The sequence below is a fragment of the Netta rufina genome (genome assembly GCF_964035555.1).
Source record: "Netta rufina genome assembly, chromosome: 14".
NCBI classification, from domain to species: Eukaryota; Metazoa; Chordata; class Aves; order Anseriformes; family Anatidae; genus Netta; species Netta rufina.
The window spans coordinates 1,064,679-1,082,125 of NC_140137.1; the positions used below are offsets into that span (position 1 = coordinate 1,064,679).

A 17,447-nucleotide genomic window follows, 5' to 3' on the forward strand; every position below is an offset into this window, starting at 1 on the left:
CCCAAGCCTCGAGCTGCTCCCTCAGGGTGAGCAGAGGGCACAGGTCTCTTCCAGCCTAACCACAAGGAAAAATAAAGGGCACAAGAGTGCCTTTAAATAGCACGGTGAGGACACGCTCTCCTAGGAGGAATGCTCTGGCCAGGCAGGTGGAACATGCTTGTGACCAGGGACAGGGGGATGGTGGGCAGGGATGGCTCCTGGCCAGGCGCCGGGGCCAAGGTTAGGCATTGGAGCAGGGCCATGCCTGTGGCAGATGCTCCCAGCCCGGGGTCTCGCCATGCCCAGGGCTTTGCGGGGTGGCTGCTGCTGCCTGCATCCTGCCCGCTGCCCTGCAAGTTGTTTGGTGCTGGTGCAGCACCAGGGCTGATTCACATGCCGGATGTGGAGGCATTTGGATGGTGTCCACACACAGGGTGTGCCAGCAGGGATCAAATCTGACCTGCTGGCCCCTGGCCTACTTGTTTGTGTGCTGGGGGGTGCACAGTGGTCTAGGCAAGGCCGGTGTGGGTTAAACTTCTTGCTGGCACAGAGGGGTGCAGAGCCCTGGGAGGGTCTGCAGAGCCAATATGTTGGCCTAGGATTGCATTAGCTTCATGAGCATGAATTGTGTGCGGAGCAGGAGCTCCCTTTGTCCCCACAGTGGCCCCAGGCAGCATGCTGCAGACGTGCCCTGCCCCATCTTCCTGGTGTGCAGGATCCAGCCCTGTACTTGGGGAGGCACAGAGCTGCTTCCCTACCTCTCTGCCCGCTGCTTCGGCCCCAGGGACAACAGCATCCCTCATTCCCTTGCTCTGGTGGGAGGAGAGAGGCAAGAGAGCTAGCTGTCCCTGAGGAGCAGGGTGCCAGCACAGCCATGTTCCTACAGGCAGGCAGTGGCTGCTCAGGCTCTGCTCTGCCCCTGCCTTATCTCTGTGCCCAGGTGTGCACAGCCCCAGGGGCACAGTAGGAGGCTCGGCAGGCAGGAGCCACAGTGTGCCTGCATCTGGGCACACTGGGGGCAGGCAGGGATGGCCGTGAGACCAGTCCAGCCAGCACCACGAAGAGGAGAGCAGCACCCGTGGAAGTCCCAAGCTGGGGTTCCCAAACCCTGACCCATCCCCACACCCCAGGGTGCAAGGAGGGGAGGAAACATGCAGCGGTGTGCAGGGAGAGGGGCTGAATGCAGGAGACGGGTGGCCCAGGAGAAGCAGGACCCCCAGGACCTGCCAGGAAAGCTGGCTGTAGGGCCAGAGGGGGGCTGAGCCCGGCAGAGTGTGGCCCTGGGGCTGGGAGGTGGGAAGGAAGGCACGAGCAGCGCTTCTGGCTCCTGCCTTGCACAGCCAGCACCTGAATTGTCTAATAAAGTGTGAAATTGCTTTCATGCTCTGCTACCTTTGCTGAGATGGACCATCATTAAGGCACCTCCCTTCCCAGCCAGCAGCCGGCTGCTGCCTATGTCCCTGCTGTCACGGCTCTGCCAGATGAGCCATGGGCTCGAGCTGTGCCTGGCTCAGCCCAGCAGCAGTGCTGTGCCTGCTGGTACCTTCAGCCAGTACTGAGCACCCTTGCCTCCTGCTCAGCCCCTGCCCAGAACATTGCGCCCAGCATCCAGCTGGCCGTGAAACCATGCCACAGCGCTGGGACAGGGGCTGCGGACCCTGTCTTTCCCCCTGCCTGCCCTCTGGATGCCCTTGGGGATGCCAGGAGGTGGTGCTCCCTGTGCCAGGTGCCTGGAGCCCTGCTGGACCCTTGCTCTGGCACTGCAGGAGAGCAGGGCTGTCCCCCCACCGTGCAATGACTGATTACCACCGAACCGCCGGCATGTGAGCAGGGACCATTCGCTGGCCTTAATAGCAATAATCAATCATCGCTCTCCTGCTCCAGGCCTGGCTGCTATGCGAGACTCTCTGGGGCTGGGGGGGCTGCTGGGGGCTGCAGTGATAGCAGGGGGACGTCCCCTGGAGGGGACACAGAGGTCTTGTGGTGGCTTTTCTTCCACTGGGAGGGCAGTCCATGTCCCCTGTGGGAGAGGACACGCCAGCTGCTCCACGTCTGTCCGCCTGGATCTCTGCAACCAGCAATTTTGGAGGGAGGATGGGGCTGTGCAAGAGCTGCGGGGGGCTCCCAGCTTGGCCCCCCCAGGTACCTGTGCCCAAGGAGCTGCTGAGTGGGAGCCAGAGGGAGTCGTGCATGGGATTTGTGCATGTGCAACCTGCAGGAAATGCCAGGCAGCCAAGATACTTTGCCCCAGGGAAAAAAAAAAAAAAAAGTAATGTTTTCCAGGCACTGATAAAGTTAAACCCTTGATCTGGTTAAAAGTTTCCTCCCAAAGGAAAGCTGGGATGGGATGTGCTCGTCCTGGAATGGGACGTGGAGGAGGCAAAGCCCTATCTTAACCTGGGTGCTGTCCCCACCATTCCCCCTGAACCTTCACGTAACCCTATACCCCACGCCGCCTCCCCTTGCTGCAGCTCAGCCAAATGCCACCAGCTGAGGGGAGGCTTCTTGCCACCACAAAGCCAGCCTGTCCCCGACATGACGTGAGCCAGCTGGAGCAGCTGGGCAGCACTGCCCACTGCGTGGCGAGCACGACGGCCCCGCACCGCACTGCACCATGCACCCCTGTCCCTGCTGTGCCCCCACAGCATCCCCGGGCACAGAGCCCCTGGTCAATGGCCCCTGCCCCCCACGTTGGGCTTCCCCTGCCCCTCAGTGTGGGTGCTTCACCCTCCTGGCAGCCACCGGCAGGGCCCTGCAGGCCCTCCCATCCCCAAGGTGACTTTGCTGGCGGGTGAGCTCCTGGGACTTTCCAGAGAGCAGAGGCTGGCGCACGTGGTGAGGGGTGTAGGATGAGCAGGGCACGGTCCTGCTGCGTCTGGCAACAACTGCCAAGCTGATAAAAGGGCAGACCCCACAGCCTGAGGTGCTCCTGCACCCTTGGGTGGCTGCTCACAGCTGTCACAGCAATACGTGGGGCTGCAGCAGCAACCTAAATGCCTCTCAGGGTGTCCTCAGGGTGCTGGTGGCCCCCAGGGTGCAAAGGCTGCTCAGCTGGCTGCTCCCACTGGTGCTGGGGGAATCCGCTGTGCAGCTTCCTGCTGGAACAAACACTGATGGTGGGAGATGGAGATGGAGAAGCTCATCCCAGCATGGAGGGGAACATCCCCAGGCATGTCCCTGCCCCTCCTGACTGAGGACAGCCGTGTCACCCTGCCTTTTCCAGGCTCTGGGCTTTTCACGGGTTGCCTGCTGTGTGTGCACAGCATACCTCCTCCAACCACCCCAGTGCAGTGCCAGGAGACATTTCAAAGCCTTCTCCTAGCCACAGGCACCTCAAGGAAAAGAAAAGAGCGGCGTAATTCCCACCTCGCTTCCGAATCACCACAAGCCATCCCAGCTGCTAGACAAACCCAGCACCACCTGCAGCCCCAGCTCCCCTTTAGTACTTAACACGGCCGGGACTTGTGAGCACTCCTTCATTAGCATTCCTCCTCCTGGGGCCTGCACAGCCTGTTCCCAAGGCCGGGATGTTAACTGAATTACTTCCCCCAGCACTGCCGCAGCTCTGGGGACTCCAACACCTCCATGTGCCACCGGGCAGCCTCCGCAGAGCCTGCTCTCACCTTCGGGCAGGAGCCAGCTGCGGCCAAGAAAAATACATCCAGGCAAAGGGAAATCCAGGCTGGAGAGAGGGCGCAGCAGCGAGTCACTGCAGGGATTCAGGAATCAGAGCAAATCAAGCCAAAGTGGAAACCAGAAGCCCAATGGGGCTGGGGGAGCAGGGGGTGCCCCTGCCCGAAGGGGGTGATCTGTGGGGTTTGTGCCCCGTGGACTGCTCCTGACCATGGGTACAGGCTGCAGACACAAATCCCTTCTGTGTGCTCAGCTGGCATCCTGGCCAGCATTTACCTAAAACACACCCTGGGGAGGAAAGGATGGGCGGGGGATGGGGAGGGGGAGGAAGGCTGCCTGCTGTTTGTTTTTACTAATGAAGCCCCATAATCAAATCATTTCAATTTTAATTGTAAAGCCAGCAGGCAGATTTCTGTCTCCAGATGGGACGTGACAGGAATAGTTCAAGGTTGGCCATGTTGTACCACTCCACTCAGTGAGTGCCCGGAGCAGCCCCAGGCAGGGATTCCCACCTGGCCTCTGGTCCTGGGGATGCAGAGACCACACAAGCCCCCCAGGCATCATTCCCTGCAGTAAAAATAAAGCCTTGAGGAAAAAATGAAATGAAATGAAATGAAATGAAATGAAATGAAATGAAATGAAATGAAATGAAGTAGGAGAGAAGGGGGTTCCAGCTCATGGAGCTGCTCCTGGGTGCAGATGCTCAGCACTGCTGCCTGGCAGCACCCAGCATCTCCCCTGCTGCTTCATCCCATAAGGGGGAAGCCCAGGGATGGATGCATGCCCCAGGTTGGAGCAGTGGAGGCAGGAGCCATTTCCCCTGCTTCTATCTCCCAGCTTGTTCAGAGTACATGGGATTTATTCGTGGCTTGCACCTAGCACATTGTATGCTTGGATTTGGGGAAAGGAGAAAAAAAAAAAAAGAAAAAGGGGGGGGGGGGCTTTTTTTTTTTTTTTTTTTTTTTTAAACTAGCTGCAATGTTAGTCCTCCAGCTGCAGAGAGCTCTGCTCAGGAACTTGGAAGCAAATGACTGAGGAGAGGAAAAAGCTGCCCCATACCTAATAAAACATGTGTCTTGCCCAGCCTCTTGTTTGGGCTCCCTAGGGCTGCTGTGCCGCCCGTGTGGCTCACATGGAGCACAAACACCCTGTGCCCTTCCCAGGGTGATGGCACAGCCATACCAGGGCTGAGCCGAGCTCTTACCAGCGCCTGCTGCTTCTGACTGTGCCTCTCTGAGCTGCTGCCCTCTCCTTGCTCGTGCAGCTGGCAGCATTTCTGGAATCCCCTGGGAGGGCTCTGGGCCCGGGGGGTTCCTGGTGCTGAGCAGCCACCAGCATCCCTCCGGCCAGGCCTCTGCGCTCTTATCTGCTTGCAGTTCTCATGCCTGAGTCATCAGGGGCAGGAGCATCAGATCAGAAATCAAGCCATTAACTCACTGAGCAGCACTGGCAAAGGACCTCAAATACAGGCAATGGAGCCCCTGCGTCTGGGGCTCCGGGATGGGGGCAGGATGTGTCCCTCTGGGCCCCCTGCAGCACCCTTGTGTGCCACCACCTCAGCACAGTGCCCCTGGGCTGGGCACATTCCACTCCTGCTTCCCACATGGCCTGTGCATGCCCATCCCGGCTGGGCTGTGAGGGTATGTGCTTCTGTGCCTTTACTCCTCCTCCTCCTCTTTCTCCTTTTTTTTTTTTTTTTTTTTTTTTTTTCTCTTTTTTTTTTTCTTTTTTAAACATGCACAAGTGGGAATTAAATCAAGGCCACTAAACTCATTCGCAGCAGCAGCCCTGCTGGGCTCACAGGCAACGTGTCCCCACCAGTCCCGTGCCACAGCTACCTGTCCCTGGCTGGGACAGCACCGCCTGCTGGCACCCTGTTGGGGATGGGGACCTTGGTGCAACCAAAGGGACAAACCTACCCAAGCCACGCCACCTGCGAGCCATTCCTCTTCCACGTTGGGATCTGAAAATGCAGCACTTAGCGACTGCTCAGGTGCCCTGGCTGCTGGTGGCCCAAAGCCCCATGGCATCAGGCTTGGGGCTGGGGCTGTGCTGTCAGAGCAGGAGGTGCAGTGCTGGGGCTTGTGGCCACCCCTGCAGCACGGCTCAGCCCTGGGGGATGAGGCCAGATGATGAGGAAGGAACAAGTCTGGGAATGCACCAGCAGCCCCTGACCTGATCTCATGTTCGCAGCAGGGAGCAGGAGGGATGCTGCTCGCAGGTGAGCTTCCCTGAAGATGCGGCTTGTCTGCTGCCCAGGGACAAACCCAGAGCAGTGAGGGGATGGGATGGCTGCTGGGAATTTCAATGCCCGCCTGTGAATGCTGGTTTTGTTCTGTCCCAGACATGGCCATGCTCTGCCCAGGAGAAGCAGCATTCAAATGAAGCTGATCATAGGATTCTCGCCTGCAAATAAAGCTGGTCCAGAAAATCCAGGGAGAAATGGAGCTTGAAAGGAGCCCTGGAGTGGCACCCTGCCCCTGCAGGGCCCTGCCAAGAGTGGCAGCCCTGCTGCAGGGAACAGCGAGTAGGCCTGTAGTGGGTTTACATGGCAAGGTTTTGGTAGCAGGGAGCCATAGGGGTGGTTTCTGTGAGAAAGATCTAGAAGATGCCCCATGTTTGGGAAGGGCCCCATTGTTTTCCAGATCTGAGCCAATAAGCGATGTTGTTTGCGCCTCTGTGAGAGCATATTTAAGACAGGGAAAAAAACGCTGCGCCACACAGCAGCCGGGAGTGAGAGAACAGCCTTGCAGGTGCCAAGGTCAGTGTAGAAGGAGGGGGAGAGGTGCTCCAGGCGCCGGAGCAGAAGTCCCCTGCGGCCTGTGGTGAGGACCATGGTGAAGCAGGATGTCCCCCTGCAGCCCATGGAGTACCACGGTGGAGCAGGGTTCCACGCTGCAGCCCGTGGAGGAGACCACGGTGGAGCAGGTGGCCCTGCACCGACGGAGGCTGCCGCCTGTGGAAGACCCCTGCTGGAGCAGATTCCGGGCCGGACCTGTAGCCCGTGGAGAGGAGCCCACGCAGGAGCAGGTGACCCGGCAGGAGCTGCTGCCCGTAGGGGAGCCAGGTTGGAGCAGTTTTCTCCTGAGGGATGGACCCCGTGGTACGGACCCATATCTGGAGCAGTTCTGAAAGAGCTGCTGCCTGTGGGAAGCCCACGCCAGATCAGTTCATCAAGGACTGCATCCCGTGGGTGGGACCCCACAGCACAGGGGACGAGAGTGACCGAGAAGGAGCAGCAGAGAAGAAGTGCTGTAGACTGACCATAACCCCCATTCCCCCGTTCCCCTGCGCCGCTCGGGGGGAGGAGATGGAAGAGGGTGGATGAGGGGGAAGGTGCTTTTGTTTTTTTCTTTTTTCCTTTGTTTTCTCACTTCTCTCGCTTGTTAGTAATAGGCAATAAATCTTACTATCTCCTTATGCCGAGTCTGTTTTGCCCGTTACAATAATTATTGCGTGATTTTCTCGTCCTTATCTCAACCCTTGAGCCCTTTTCACATATTTTCTCCCCATTCCTCTTTGAGGAGGGGGAGTGAGAGAGCGGCTGTGGTGGTGCTCGGCTGCCCACTCGAGCGGAACCACGACAAGGCCTCAGGGAGGGGGGGGGGCACGCTCAGCGCCACAGGGACATTGTGGGGATGTGGGGATGTGGGAGCCAGACTGGGCTCTCCAAAGAGCCTCCCACTCCTCTGCACCCCCCGGTGTGCTGTCATCATGGGGCTGGGCCCGGGGAGCTGGTGCTGTGCACATGACCAGCAGGGGTGAGCCAGAGAGAGGAGACATCCAGGGACAACCTCGAGGTAAAGATCTCAGCTTGGTCATCAGCCTGGGATAGGAAACTCTGTCCTGTGACCGACCACGGCTCTGGGCAAATGGAGATGCCACCAATTGCCACAGTTTGTGTATTGACTCTACGCACGCTGTCAAAGCCATGCCTCAAAGAGCTAGATTTGTATGGATAACAACATTTCTTATCACTGTTGCTAATGTGATACCAGTCCATTCCAATCTACGTATTTCCATAATTTATTTTAACTAAGTTTAACAAACTAGTTTACTTTTCAACATTTGTATATGTCCTATTTGCTCATTTATGCGTGCAACAAATGACATTAAAGCTACTAAATATTTAGAAAATAACAAGTGTATGTAGGAAGTGCACTTGTCATAAAAAAAAAAAATAATAATAATAATAAATCAGGTTTTGTCTTCTCTGGCATGTGGAGCCTTTCCCAACACTGGATATTTCCCCCCCTTCCCATGCCACCATCGGGCTGGAGTGGGAGCCCAACCTGGCCACTGCCAGGCCCCATTCCCAGGGAATGCTGAGGGTTGTGACCCCTGCTGCTTTTTTATTTTTATCACCCTGACAACACTGCTGCTTAGCTTGGATTTTATTAAAAGTAAGTTGTGCTGTTAAAGGACAGCCCCACGCTGGTCAGGCCCTGTGGGAGGTGCCCCCAGCCTCCCTGTCCTGCACTCCCTGCCCCTGCCCCTGCTCCCATGCCTGCAGCCCCATCCTCCCAAGAGGAGATGAACACTGTTTGTCTTCGGGGCATTTGCAGCCTCCAGGTGAAGCTGAGCGAACCTCCAGCACCCTGGGAAAGCTGCTGAAGGCTGTGCGAGGCAGCAACCCAGGTGGGCTTCTTAGGTGGGTACGGTGCGTACATCCTGGCATGGACAAGTTTTGGGGAACGAAGCTGTGGTGCAATGACAGAGCTGCACCCGCTCATGGCCAAGGGGACTGTGCTGCGGCTGCTGCCCTGCTGTGACAACCCCGGTTGCTGAAAGCCCTGCAGGGAGTGCTGTTTGCAGCTGTAGGGATGCAGCCCTTTGCCTGGAGCCCAGCCAAGAACCGCTCAACGTCTGAGCCTTCCGCCGCTTCCTGCTTGCAGAGAAGGAAGAGTAATGAGTGAAGTCTTGGGCAAATATTTTGGAAATCAAAAGATCTCACTCTCCGAGCGCCGCTGAGCTTAGTGGGTTTACGGGGGGCAGCGTGCAGTCAACATGCGGGTCATGAGAGAGACGTGGCCCCTCAGAGCTCACAGTTCCCTGCTTTGGCAAGGAGGAGAAATTGCACTGCTGCACTCTGCCTTGCTCCATTTATTCCGTTGCCCCCCCCTGCTTTGCCAGCTAGGCCATTCCCAAACACAGCTTCACCCCAGCTCTGATGCTTCCTTCTTATATGTATCAGCACGGCTAATAATAACAGCCCCAAATTCTCCCTGCCTGTCGCTTAGTTCACAGAAATGGTGCTGTGCAGTCACGATGCCTCCATTCGGTTTGTGTGCATGCCCTTCACTGCATAAAACGTGTGGGCATGCCGCTCCCCCCTACCCCAGTTGTGCGACTGGGGGATTTGGATGCAATACCCAAACTCCCAGCTCTTTGCTCCTGGGAATATCGTGCCTGTCCCCATGGCAGGCAAATTAGCTACGTGGCTGTATTCCTTACCTTCCTAATGAGCCGAGAGCACGCAGGAGAGATCAAAATAGCCCCAGCTGACACAGATACCTGTGCAAAGCAGTAGGGGCCTGCACTCACCTTTGTAATTGCATGCTGCATGGCGATGAGTCACCCACAGCCCCGCTCGGGCAGGCAGCACACCGACTGCCTGCCTCCCGCTGCAGCATGCGGGCAGCCTTTGCCTCGCTGAATTTGTCACCGTCTGAGAAAGAGCCGTTCCCCTCCGGAAAGGGGGGTCCAAAGCACAGACAGCGAGTGGTGAAAGCAGCAGGGAAAAGGATGGGAACGAGAGCATCTTGCGGCTTTTGAAGCTCTCCAGGCATTTCCAAGCGTCAAGGAGATGGCGCGAGCTGTGATTTTGCTGCATTATTTCTGTTGCTAGCGGGCTTTGCGCAGTGAGCTGCTGTGTGCATGGGAACTGCTGAAAGTGAGCAGCTCGCAGCCTGGCTGGGGGGCTGAGCATCGCCTGCATGGGAGCAGGCAGCGCCCTGGGACCAGCCTGCACCCTGGCTGGGGTGGGGATGCGGAGCCCCAGGACTGGCCCCTTATCCTGGCACAGCTGCAGGTGAAGCAGCCGGAGAAGGGAGCCGTGTGTCAGCTCACACCGAGCTCCCTCGGCCACAGAGAGCCCCAAGCTCCCCACCCTCCTCCCTGTGGCGCAGGGCTTGGGGCTCCCTCACTGCCAGTGATGGTACTGGCAGGAGGAGATGAATAAATCATTAGCCGGCAAACTTCCACCAGGGAGCTGTGCTGCTGCTTCTCCAGCAGCATGAGCGAAAACCAGGGGAGAGCAGCTATCTCCGGGAGGGGGGTGGCATATTCCCCGCCAGCCTGACTACTCACAGAGCTCCTCTGCAGCTGATTCCATGTATCAAAGAGACCAGGGGAGGGAGGAAGAGGAGGAATCGGTAAAATCAATGAAAGCTTATTTGGTGGGATAAAAGAGCCTGATTTTATTTATAGAGCTGGCTGGAGCTAGTGCTGAGGTGCTGGGAGGGCCAGTCATGCAGACCCCCAGGCCCACATCAGTACCTGCTGCCTCCACATCTGGCTCCTGAGCCCCTGACCACCACCCTCCAAGGGCCCCTGGGGAGGAAGGCAGGGGGGAGGAAGGCAGAGGGCTAGAAGGTGGGGCGAGGAAGGCAGGGGTGCAGGTGCTCAGCAGGGCTGGTGGCACGGCGATGGGGACCTGCCAGGCAGCAGCCGGGCAAAGAGCACCACTGGGGCCATTGGCAGCCCGGCAGGCAGAGCTGAGGCAGGGACAGGGGGTGACATTGATGGGACATGACAGACACTGAACGCAGTGCGAGAGCTGGAGTTCGGCGGGATTGAGACAATAAGCACGAGGGACACGCACCATACAGCATAGCTCCTGTTGGCACTGGTAAGCAAATATTCCCAGTGTCACTGCTCCACGAGCTGCTGCAGGGGACACACATGGCGAGCTGCAGCCCAAAAGGCAAGGGGAAGGCCTGGCTCCTTGCATCGGGATGCAATGAGGTCAACCTTCCTGGGGCAGCGGGGTGAGTGGCATGCCCTGAGCCCTATTTAGCTGCCATCCCATCCCCGGTGCATGGTGCTGAGGGCTCTGGAGCAGGGCTCAGCCCCAGCTGCACGTGCTGCTTCCCGCAGCGCTGTGAGTCACCGGCACCGCCACGAGGAGGCCATGAGCATTGTGGTGTCCTCGCGCAGCCCACGCAGCTGGCGGGCAGCATGAGCCACCACACAGGAGCCTTCCCTGCCCTGCTCGGCTCTGCATCTCGCCCCAGGAAATTCCCATCTGTTTCAGCAGCTAATCCTCAAGCCCTTCTTGTTCCTCTGCCACAACGTTTCTCTCTCTGTAGGTTTCCTCTGCAGTAACAGCCTGACTTCAGCTCCATGTGCAAGGATGAAGGTTTGGAGAAGAGCAGGATGCAAAAGTAGGCTGACTGGAGCCAGGCTCTGACAAACGCAGAGCATCTCCATTCCTTTGTCTGCTGCAGGGAAAGAGCTGTAGCACGCAGAGACATGGGGCAGGAGGGACATCAGCCCCTTGTGTGCCTGTACGAGGGCTTTGACGGCGCTCCATGCTGATGCTGCTGGGGGCTTGCAGGCAGTAAGGGGCCACATCGCAGCCATGCGGATCATCCCCTGCACTTCTGCAGCAGTGAATCCTTGCTGGCCGTGAAGCTGTGCAAATGCAAGGCAAGCACAGCTGCTCAGGAGCCATTGGACAAAGAAAGCTCTGAGGAAAAGTGATGCTGGGTCCCTGAGCTTGGTGCCTCCTGCTGAAGTGCAGCACTAAGCCGAGAGCCCGGCCGGGCTTAGGAGGAAAAGCAGCAGAGCTTGTGGAAAGGATCCCAGTGAAGAAACCCAGTGCAAAGTGGGGGCACGGCATTGCCAGCCGCTGCCCGCCCCGTGGGGAGCAGTGCCGGCCGCTCACAGCCCGTGTGGATGGAGCTGGCTGCGTGGCAGGGCAGCAGCAGAACCCGGGAGAACTCTCCCACTTGCTGCCCCCAGCTTACCCCACCGCCCCACTGTAGAGCCCCTTCCCCGCTGCCCACCAGGACGGCCACCCAGCCCTGCCCCCCAGCTGGGAGCCCTTAGGCTAGTCCTCTTGGGGCCACGTTGAATTTTGGTGACAAGGAGAGCGTGTCACCAGGCGGGGGGCTGGCGAGGTCCCCTGGGGCCACGTGCCCTCACCTGGAGGAGCCCCATTTGCTGCTGCCCCTCACCCCGCACAGCCCAGGTCCCACAACATTTCCAGATCCACAAACAGAGGCGGCTGAAACCCGAGCTCGCAGGCGGGTGCTGGCACAGCACGGGGTGTCTCCGGGCCAGGCTCTGCTCATTGGCTCTGCTCCGGGTCCCACACTTGGCCTTTGGCAGGTGCAGGGCACACTCAGCCCTCGTCCCCTCCTGACCGCAGGCCCCATGACATGGCTCCCTCTGCACTGCTCTGGAAGGGCATTTGCAGATTTTTGCCTTGTTATATTTTACCTAAGGAATATTGTCCCCAGGCTCAGTGCAGGGGACAGCCCCGGGCTGACACCGGCACAAGGGGACAGCCAGGGGGGGTGCAGCGGCAGGGTCAGCACGCCCAGCACTGCCAGAAGGTTGTGAGGCTCATCCTCTTGCAAATGGGATTGTGCCCCTTTCTTTGGGGTAAATCAGGAAATCTCTGCTGCCTTTGATTATCAGAGGTGCAAGGACCAAAAATGCCTTTCCCAGCTAAGAGCACCCTTGTCTCTCCCTTCCTGGGTGCTGCTGGTGCTCCTCTGACCATGTCACGGGGTGGAAAATCTCATTTCTCAGGGTTGCTCAGCTCTGTCAGGGGAACTGGCTTGGGCTGCAGGATGCAGCAGTCAGTGGAAGGCAAATCTGCTCAGGTGGCCAAGAAGGCCAACACCATCCTGGCTTGTATCAGGAACAGTGTGACCAGCAGGGCTAGGGAGGTGATCGTCCCCCTGTACTCGGCTCTGGTGAGGCCGCACCTCGAGTACTGTGTTCAGTTTTGGGCCCCTCACTACAAGAAGGACATCGAGGTGCTTGAGCAGGTCCAGAGAAGGGTGACGAAGCTGGTGAGGGGCCTGGAGAACAAGTCCTACGAGGAGCGGCTGAGGGAGCTGGGCTTGTTCAGCCTGGAGAAGAGGAGGCTCGGGGGCGACCTTATTGCTCTCTGTAGGTACCTCAAGGGAGGCTGTAGTGAGGTGGGGGTTGGCCTGTTCTCCCATGTGCCTGGTGACAGGACGAGGGGGAATGGGCTTAAGTTGAGCCAGGGGAGTTTTAGGTTGGATGTTAGGGAGAACTTCTTTACCGAAAGGGTTGTTAGACACGGGAACAGGCTGCCCAGGGAAGTGGTGGAGTCACCATCCCTGGAAGTCTTTAAAAGACATTTAGATGTAGAGCTTAGGGATATGGTTTAGTGGGGACTGTTAGCGTTAGGTCAGAGGTTGGACTCGGTGATCTTGAGGTCTCTTCCAACCTAGAAATTCTGTGATTCTGTGATTCTGTGATTTCTGCACATCTTTTTGCTCATAAGACACAGCAGGATCCTGAGCTCTGTCAGCTCTTCTGCTTGCAAAACTCAGGTTTTGATTGAGAAGGAAACTCATGAGCAATTAATAATGAAACTGCACAGGTGCTCTGTGTGCAGCAAGAGAAGTGTGCCCGTGTATGGCAAATATAACATCCCACTCACCCCACTGCACTGAAGTACTGTGGACAGGACATGCTCGACACCACCACGGCATTTCTGCACCCACCACATGACTGACCTAAGGAGATGGGAACAATACCAGCAGTAACATCTTGACCTCCTTTGCCCCTCTCCTGCAGCTTTTGAAGCCCTTTATGAACTTTATTCAGCCACCCCCTCAGCAGCCCTGGGACATGGGGAAGTGCTGTGATCTCTGTTCTGTAGGTGAAAAATACCAACCGGCACAGGAAAGCGCTTGGACTCTGCAAAAGTCCAGAGCAGTCAAGAGCAGAAGCAGGAGCGTGTGAACACTGCCTTGCAGCCACGTGAGCTACTGTACTTCATCCTCCAGGATCCCATCAAAAGCCCGGGACAGATCCAGCAGCAGGTCCACCTCCCTGAGGTGCCCCCGTCTCACCCCCTCTGGGCTGTCCTCTGGTCCCCCCTTGGCACAAGGGCAGCCTGTCCCTATCCAGTTTCATCAGCCTGCCTGAAAGAACCCTAGGCCAGAGGAGAAATCATCGAGCACAGGCTGGGCTTTGCTTTGCTAATGCTCCCTGGTGCTGTGGGAAGAACTGTGCTTGCCTGCACTACCAGGATAGAAAAGGTGTTTCTGAAACACAAGGCTATGGTGGCCTGATTTCAAACAACCTTTTACAAGCAATTCCCACAAATAGTTACTTCCCATTTGAGTACAGCTCGTTTAAAAGAAATCACAACATACTTGAACAAGAACCTCACTTTTTGTTCATCAAATTCCTCCTGAAAGACTACTTTTATTGCAAAGCCTTCCTGTCCTGCTTCCCCCCCCCCCCCCCCGATGGGGCAAAACCCCCCATTTTCAGCTCCCTGCAGCGTTCAGCACATGTACCACTTGCAGGAGGGGCTGGGGGGAACAAACCCCAGGTCACCACCAGCAGCATCAACGGGGAATCCGAGTCCTGGTCTGCAAGGCACTGCACGTGCCCACAGCAGATTCCCTTGGGGCACTGTTGCACTGCTTGGTGGCAGTAATTAGGGATGAGGCAGGGCAGCCTGAGGAAGAGCTGCGGGTAGCTTCTCCTTGCTTTCTCACCCCCCAGCAGCCAAGCCGCCCCTGCCTCATCTCTCCCCAGCAACACGCAAACACGCATGGTCTGCTGACATCTTTTGGCACAGGGCTCGGAGTCATTGGGAATACCCAGTGTTGCTGCATCACACAGTGCTGACGGCAGGTCCTGAAGCAGAGGGAGACTGCAGGGTTTGGAAACGGCCTCTGAAACAAGAACAAGGCGAGAAAGCTGATGGGCAGCAAGGTTTTTGTGCTGGAAGAAAACCCCCTTCTGTTCAGCCATCGGAGCCCAGCGCATCCCTCTCCAACTAGGGCGCTTTGTTTTCCTCAGCTGTTTGGGCATATCAGGATCCTGCAGGCCTGCCTGAGCCACCTGGAGGGCTGTGAGGGGGTGGGCTGTGAGGGTATGGGCCCATCAGGCTGCAGGTGTACACTCGGCTGGCCGCACACCAGCTAAGCCAGGCTGTGCTGCCAAGCCCTGCTCTCTCCCTGTAATTGCTTCGGGTAAGCACACAGAGCATCCACAAGATTTGGGGCCCGCCATCAATATTTCTGACAGGGCTTTCAGCATCTGCACGCCTCCAAACCTGAGACAGCAAACGATGCACGTGACATGAGCTGCTGGCTGGAGCGGGCTGCGGGGGGAGGGGGGCTGAGACAACAGAGGGGACCCGAAGCCCCCCCGTGCTGCTCCTCACTCCCCGCTTACCCCCAGCCCACCCCGAGCACCTCGGGGCACCTCTCGGAGCCGGCCCCCTGCGGTCCCCCTCCCCGCACGCCTCCCCCCCCCGGCCCGATGCCTGCCGTCGGGCCCCCCTCGTCGCAGGCAGCAGCGCTGCGGCTGCTCCCCCCTCACCCCTGCCGTTCGGGGGCCGCTCGGCGACCTGCCCCCCTCTTCCCCCGTCCCCCCCGCGAGCCCCCGGACCCCCCCGGTTCCCTCCCCGGCTCCTGCGGGCGGGGGCTGCGAACGGCTCCGCCCCGGCGGCCGCCCGGCTCCTGCCGCACGCTCGGAGCCGCCTCAGCCCCTGCCGGCGGTGGAAGATGGCGGAGCCGGGGCCGGACTGCGGCGCCCTGCTCGACGAGGCGCTCTCCTCCTTCGTCTTCAACTACCTCGCCGACAGCCAGGTGGGGGGGAGGGGACGCCGGGGGGGGGAGGGCAGAGCGGGCCGGGGGTCCCGCCGGGGCGCTGCGGGGATGGGGAGGGGAAGGGGGGTAAGGGGGAAGGGCGCCGAGGTGGTCCCGCAGCGGGACGCCGTCGGGTTTGCTGGGGAGGGGTCTCGCGGAGCGACTCCCCCTGCGCCCCGCTACCAGCCCCGGCCTCTCGCGAGCCCCTGCGGCGCAGAGCCGGCCCCGAGCCGGGGATGGGGGCGTCGAGGCGGGGGACCCCGGAGCGGCTCCCCCCGGCCCTGCTGCAGCCCCCGCTGCGGGGGGGGGGGGTGCGGGGGAGGCGGGAGCCGGGCCGGGGGCTGAGTCATGGGCAGCGGCACCCGCACGCCCACGGGCTGCAGGCTGGGGGGGCCGGGGGTGCTTCGTGCCGCACCGCGGCCACGCCGGGCTCCGGCTGCCTTTTGGACGGAGCCGGGCGTGCAAATCGGCTTAAGGCGCCTTGGCAGCTCCCGCACCATCACGAGAGCGAGCCGGGCCGGCTATAGGGCTCGCATGCTTTTCCATTTTGGGGGGTGAAGGCACCGCACAACGAGCCGGGCGGCAGCCGGAGCCGTGGCTGGTGCCGAGCTCCCCAGCGGGTGTTTCGCAGGCAGATTGCCGGGGCTGGTGCAAGCGGGAAGAGTTTTGTGTAGTTATATATCATCCCTCCAGCCCTTCACTTTCATAACCCCAGATTACAAAATAGCTCCGATTGTGCAGCTAGCACGTTCATCCCAACCCATGCTCTCTCACCAATCCAACTTGGGGATTGCACACAGTGGGGTTATGCGTGTGTGCGAGGAGGGACAGCCGGCTCTAATCCTGCTGTTTGGGTGCAAAACAACATCTCCAGGCTTGGTCAATCAGATTTGCCCCTGGTGCATGTGCCAGCCAGAACCAGGAAGGTCTTGCCACCAGCTGGACCGGTGGAGTCCCGGCGCCGCTCCTGGTGTGCACCAGCGCTCCAGCCTGGCACAGGACGCAGGCAGCTTGGTGGGGGCAGAGCGGCGGGGAGGGTCGCGGGCTGCTAACGAAGAACCGATGACAGGCTGATTACAGAAGAAGGGTCAGGAAGGGTGAGAAGTGGGCCAAGAAGGTTTTGTAAGTGGTTTGTGCCTTCTGATTCGGAGGGATTTATTATTGCTGGGGGGAATGCCGGCTGGAGAAAGGAGGCTGGTTTTGCGAGGTGTCATCCCCGCAAAGTGTTTCAGAAAGGCTGAGCTCCCCCCATCCCAATTACTCTCTAGGCAGGTGAAAGTTCCTGGCTCTGCTTCCCAGCAATAACCTGCCAGTTGTCTACGTCTGTAACGTGAAGTGGAAAGCTCGTGTGACTGCAGCACCTATCTGAAGGGTGGCATTGCTTTGCTTTTTTGTCAGCATTTGACGTTTCAGTCTAGGAATCTTATTCCAAAAGGGGACTGGTAAGGCTGAAAAAGAAATCTTGAGAAGTATCATCCTTCTCTGGTGCAAAACCACCATGTTGTGAATACCCTGCAGAATTTGGGACTGTGAAATGGCTTGCGATGAAATAAGACCATTTTTATGGTACCTCGTGAATAAGGCTGGCTGTGTTTGTTGCCTCCGTTCCTCTCCCTCTCCTGTACCTGCACTATGTTGGAGGAGGCACTGTCCATATGTGCATAGGGTCAGTGCTGCTCTGATGCCTGCTGGTGTGTAATCTTACGAGCAGCAAACAGAGCTGGGCAGGCTGCTGCGGGTTCCCTCAGAAGTGCTATGCAGCCTGGGGTTGTTGTACAGTTGTACGGCACAGTGGCCACTTTAGATAATTGCATTTCCTCCCTGTCCCCCCTGTGCCCTCAAGGGTTAAAGGCTGGTGTGAAAAGGGAGGAAAAGAGAGGGGAAAAAAACAAAACAAACAAGCAAACAAAAAAAAGTGTGATTTGCATGCATTTGCTTTAGAAAGGGCTGAAGTTGTAAGTGTGCCTGGTGCTTGTACCTTAACCTCTGATGAAACTGCAGTGGTGGCTCCAGCCC

General features: G+C 58.4%; 1 protein-coding gene across 6 annotated transcripts in view; it reads left to right on the forward strand.

Moving 5' to 3' along the window:
- The first annotated feature begins 15,300 nt into the window (after positions 1-15,300).
- PPARGC1B (PPARG coactivator 1 beta) overlaps positions 15,301-17,447 on the forward strand; it is a 48,743-nt gene continuing 46,596 nt past the window's right edge. For all 6 annotated transcript variants that reach the window (XR_014618843.1, XR_014618844.1, XR_014618845.1 and 3 more), the window contains exon 1: positions 15,301-15,431. Coding sequence is in view for 2 of the 6 variants with exons in the window: in XM_084295042.1 (XP_084151168.1) it covers positions 15,348-15,431 (84 nt within the window). In the remaining 4 variants the exon portion in view is untranslated. The remainder of the gene's footprint in view (positions 15,432-17,447) is intronic.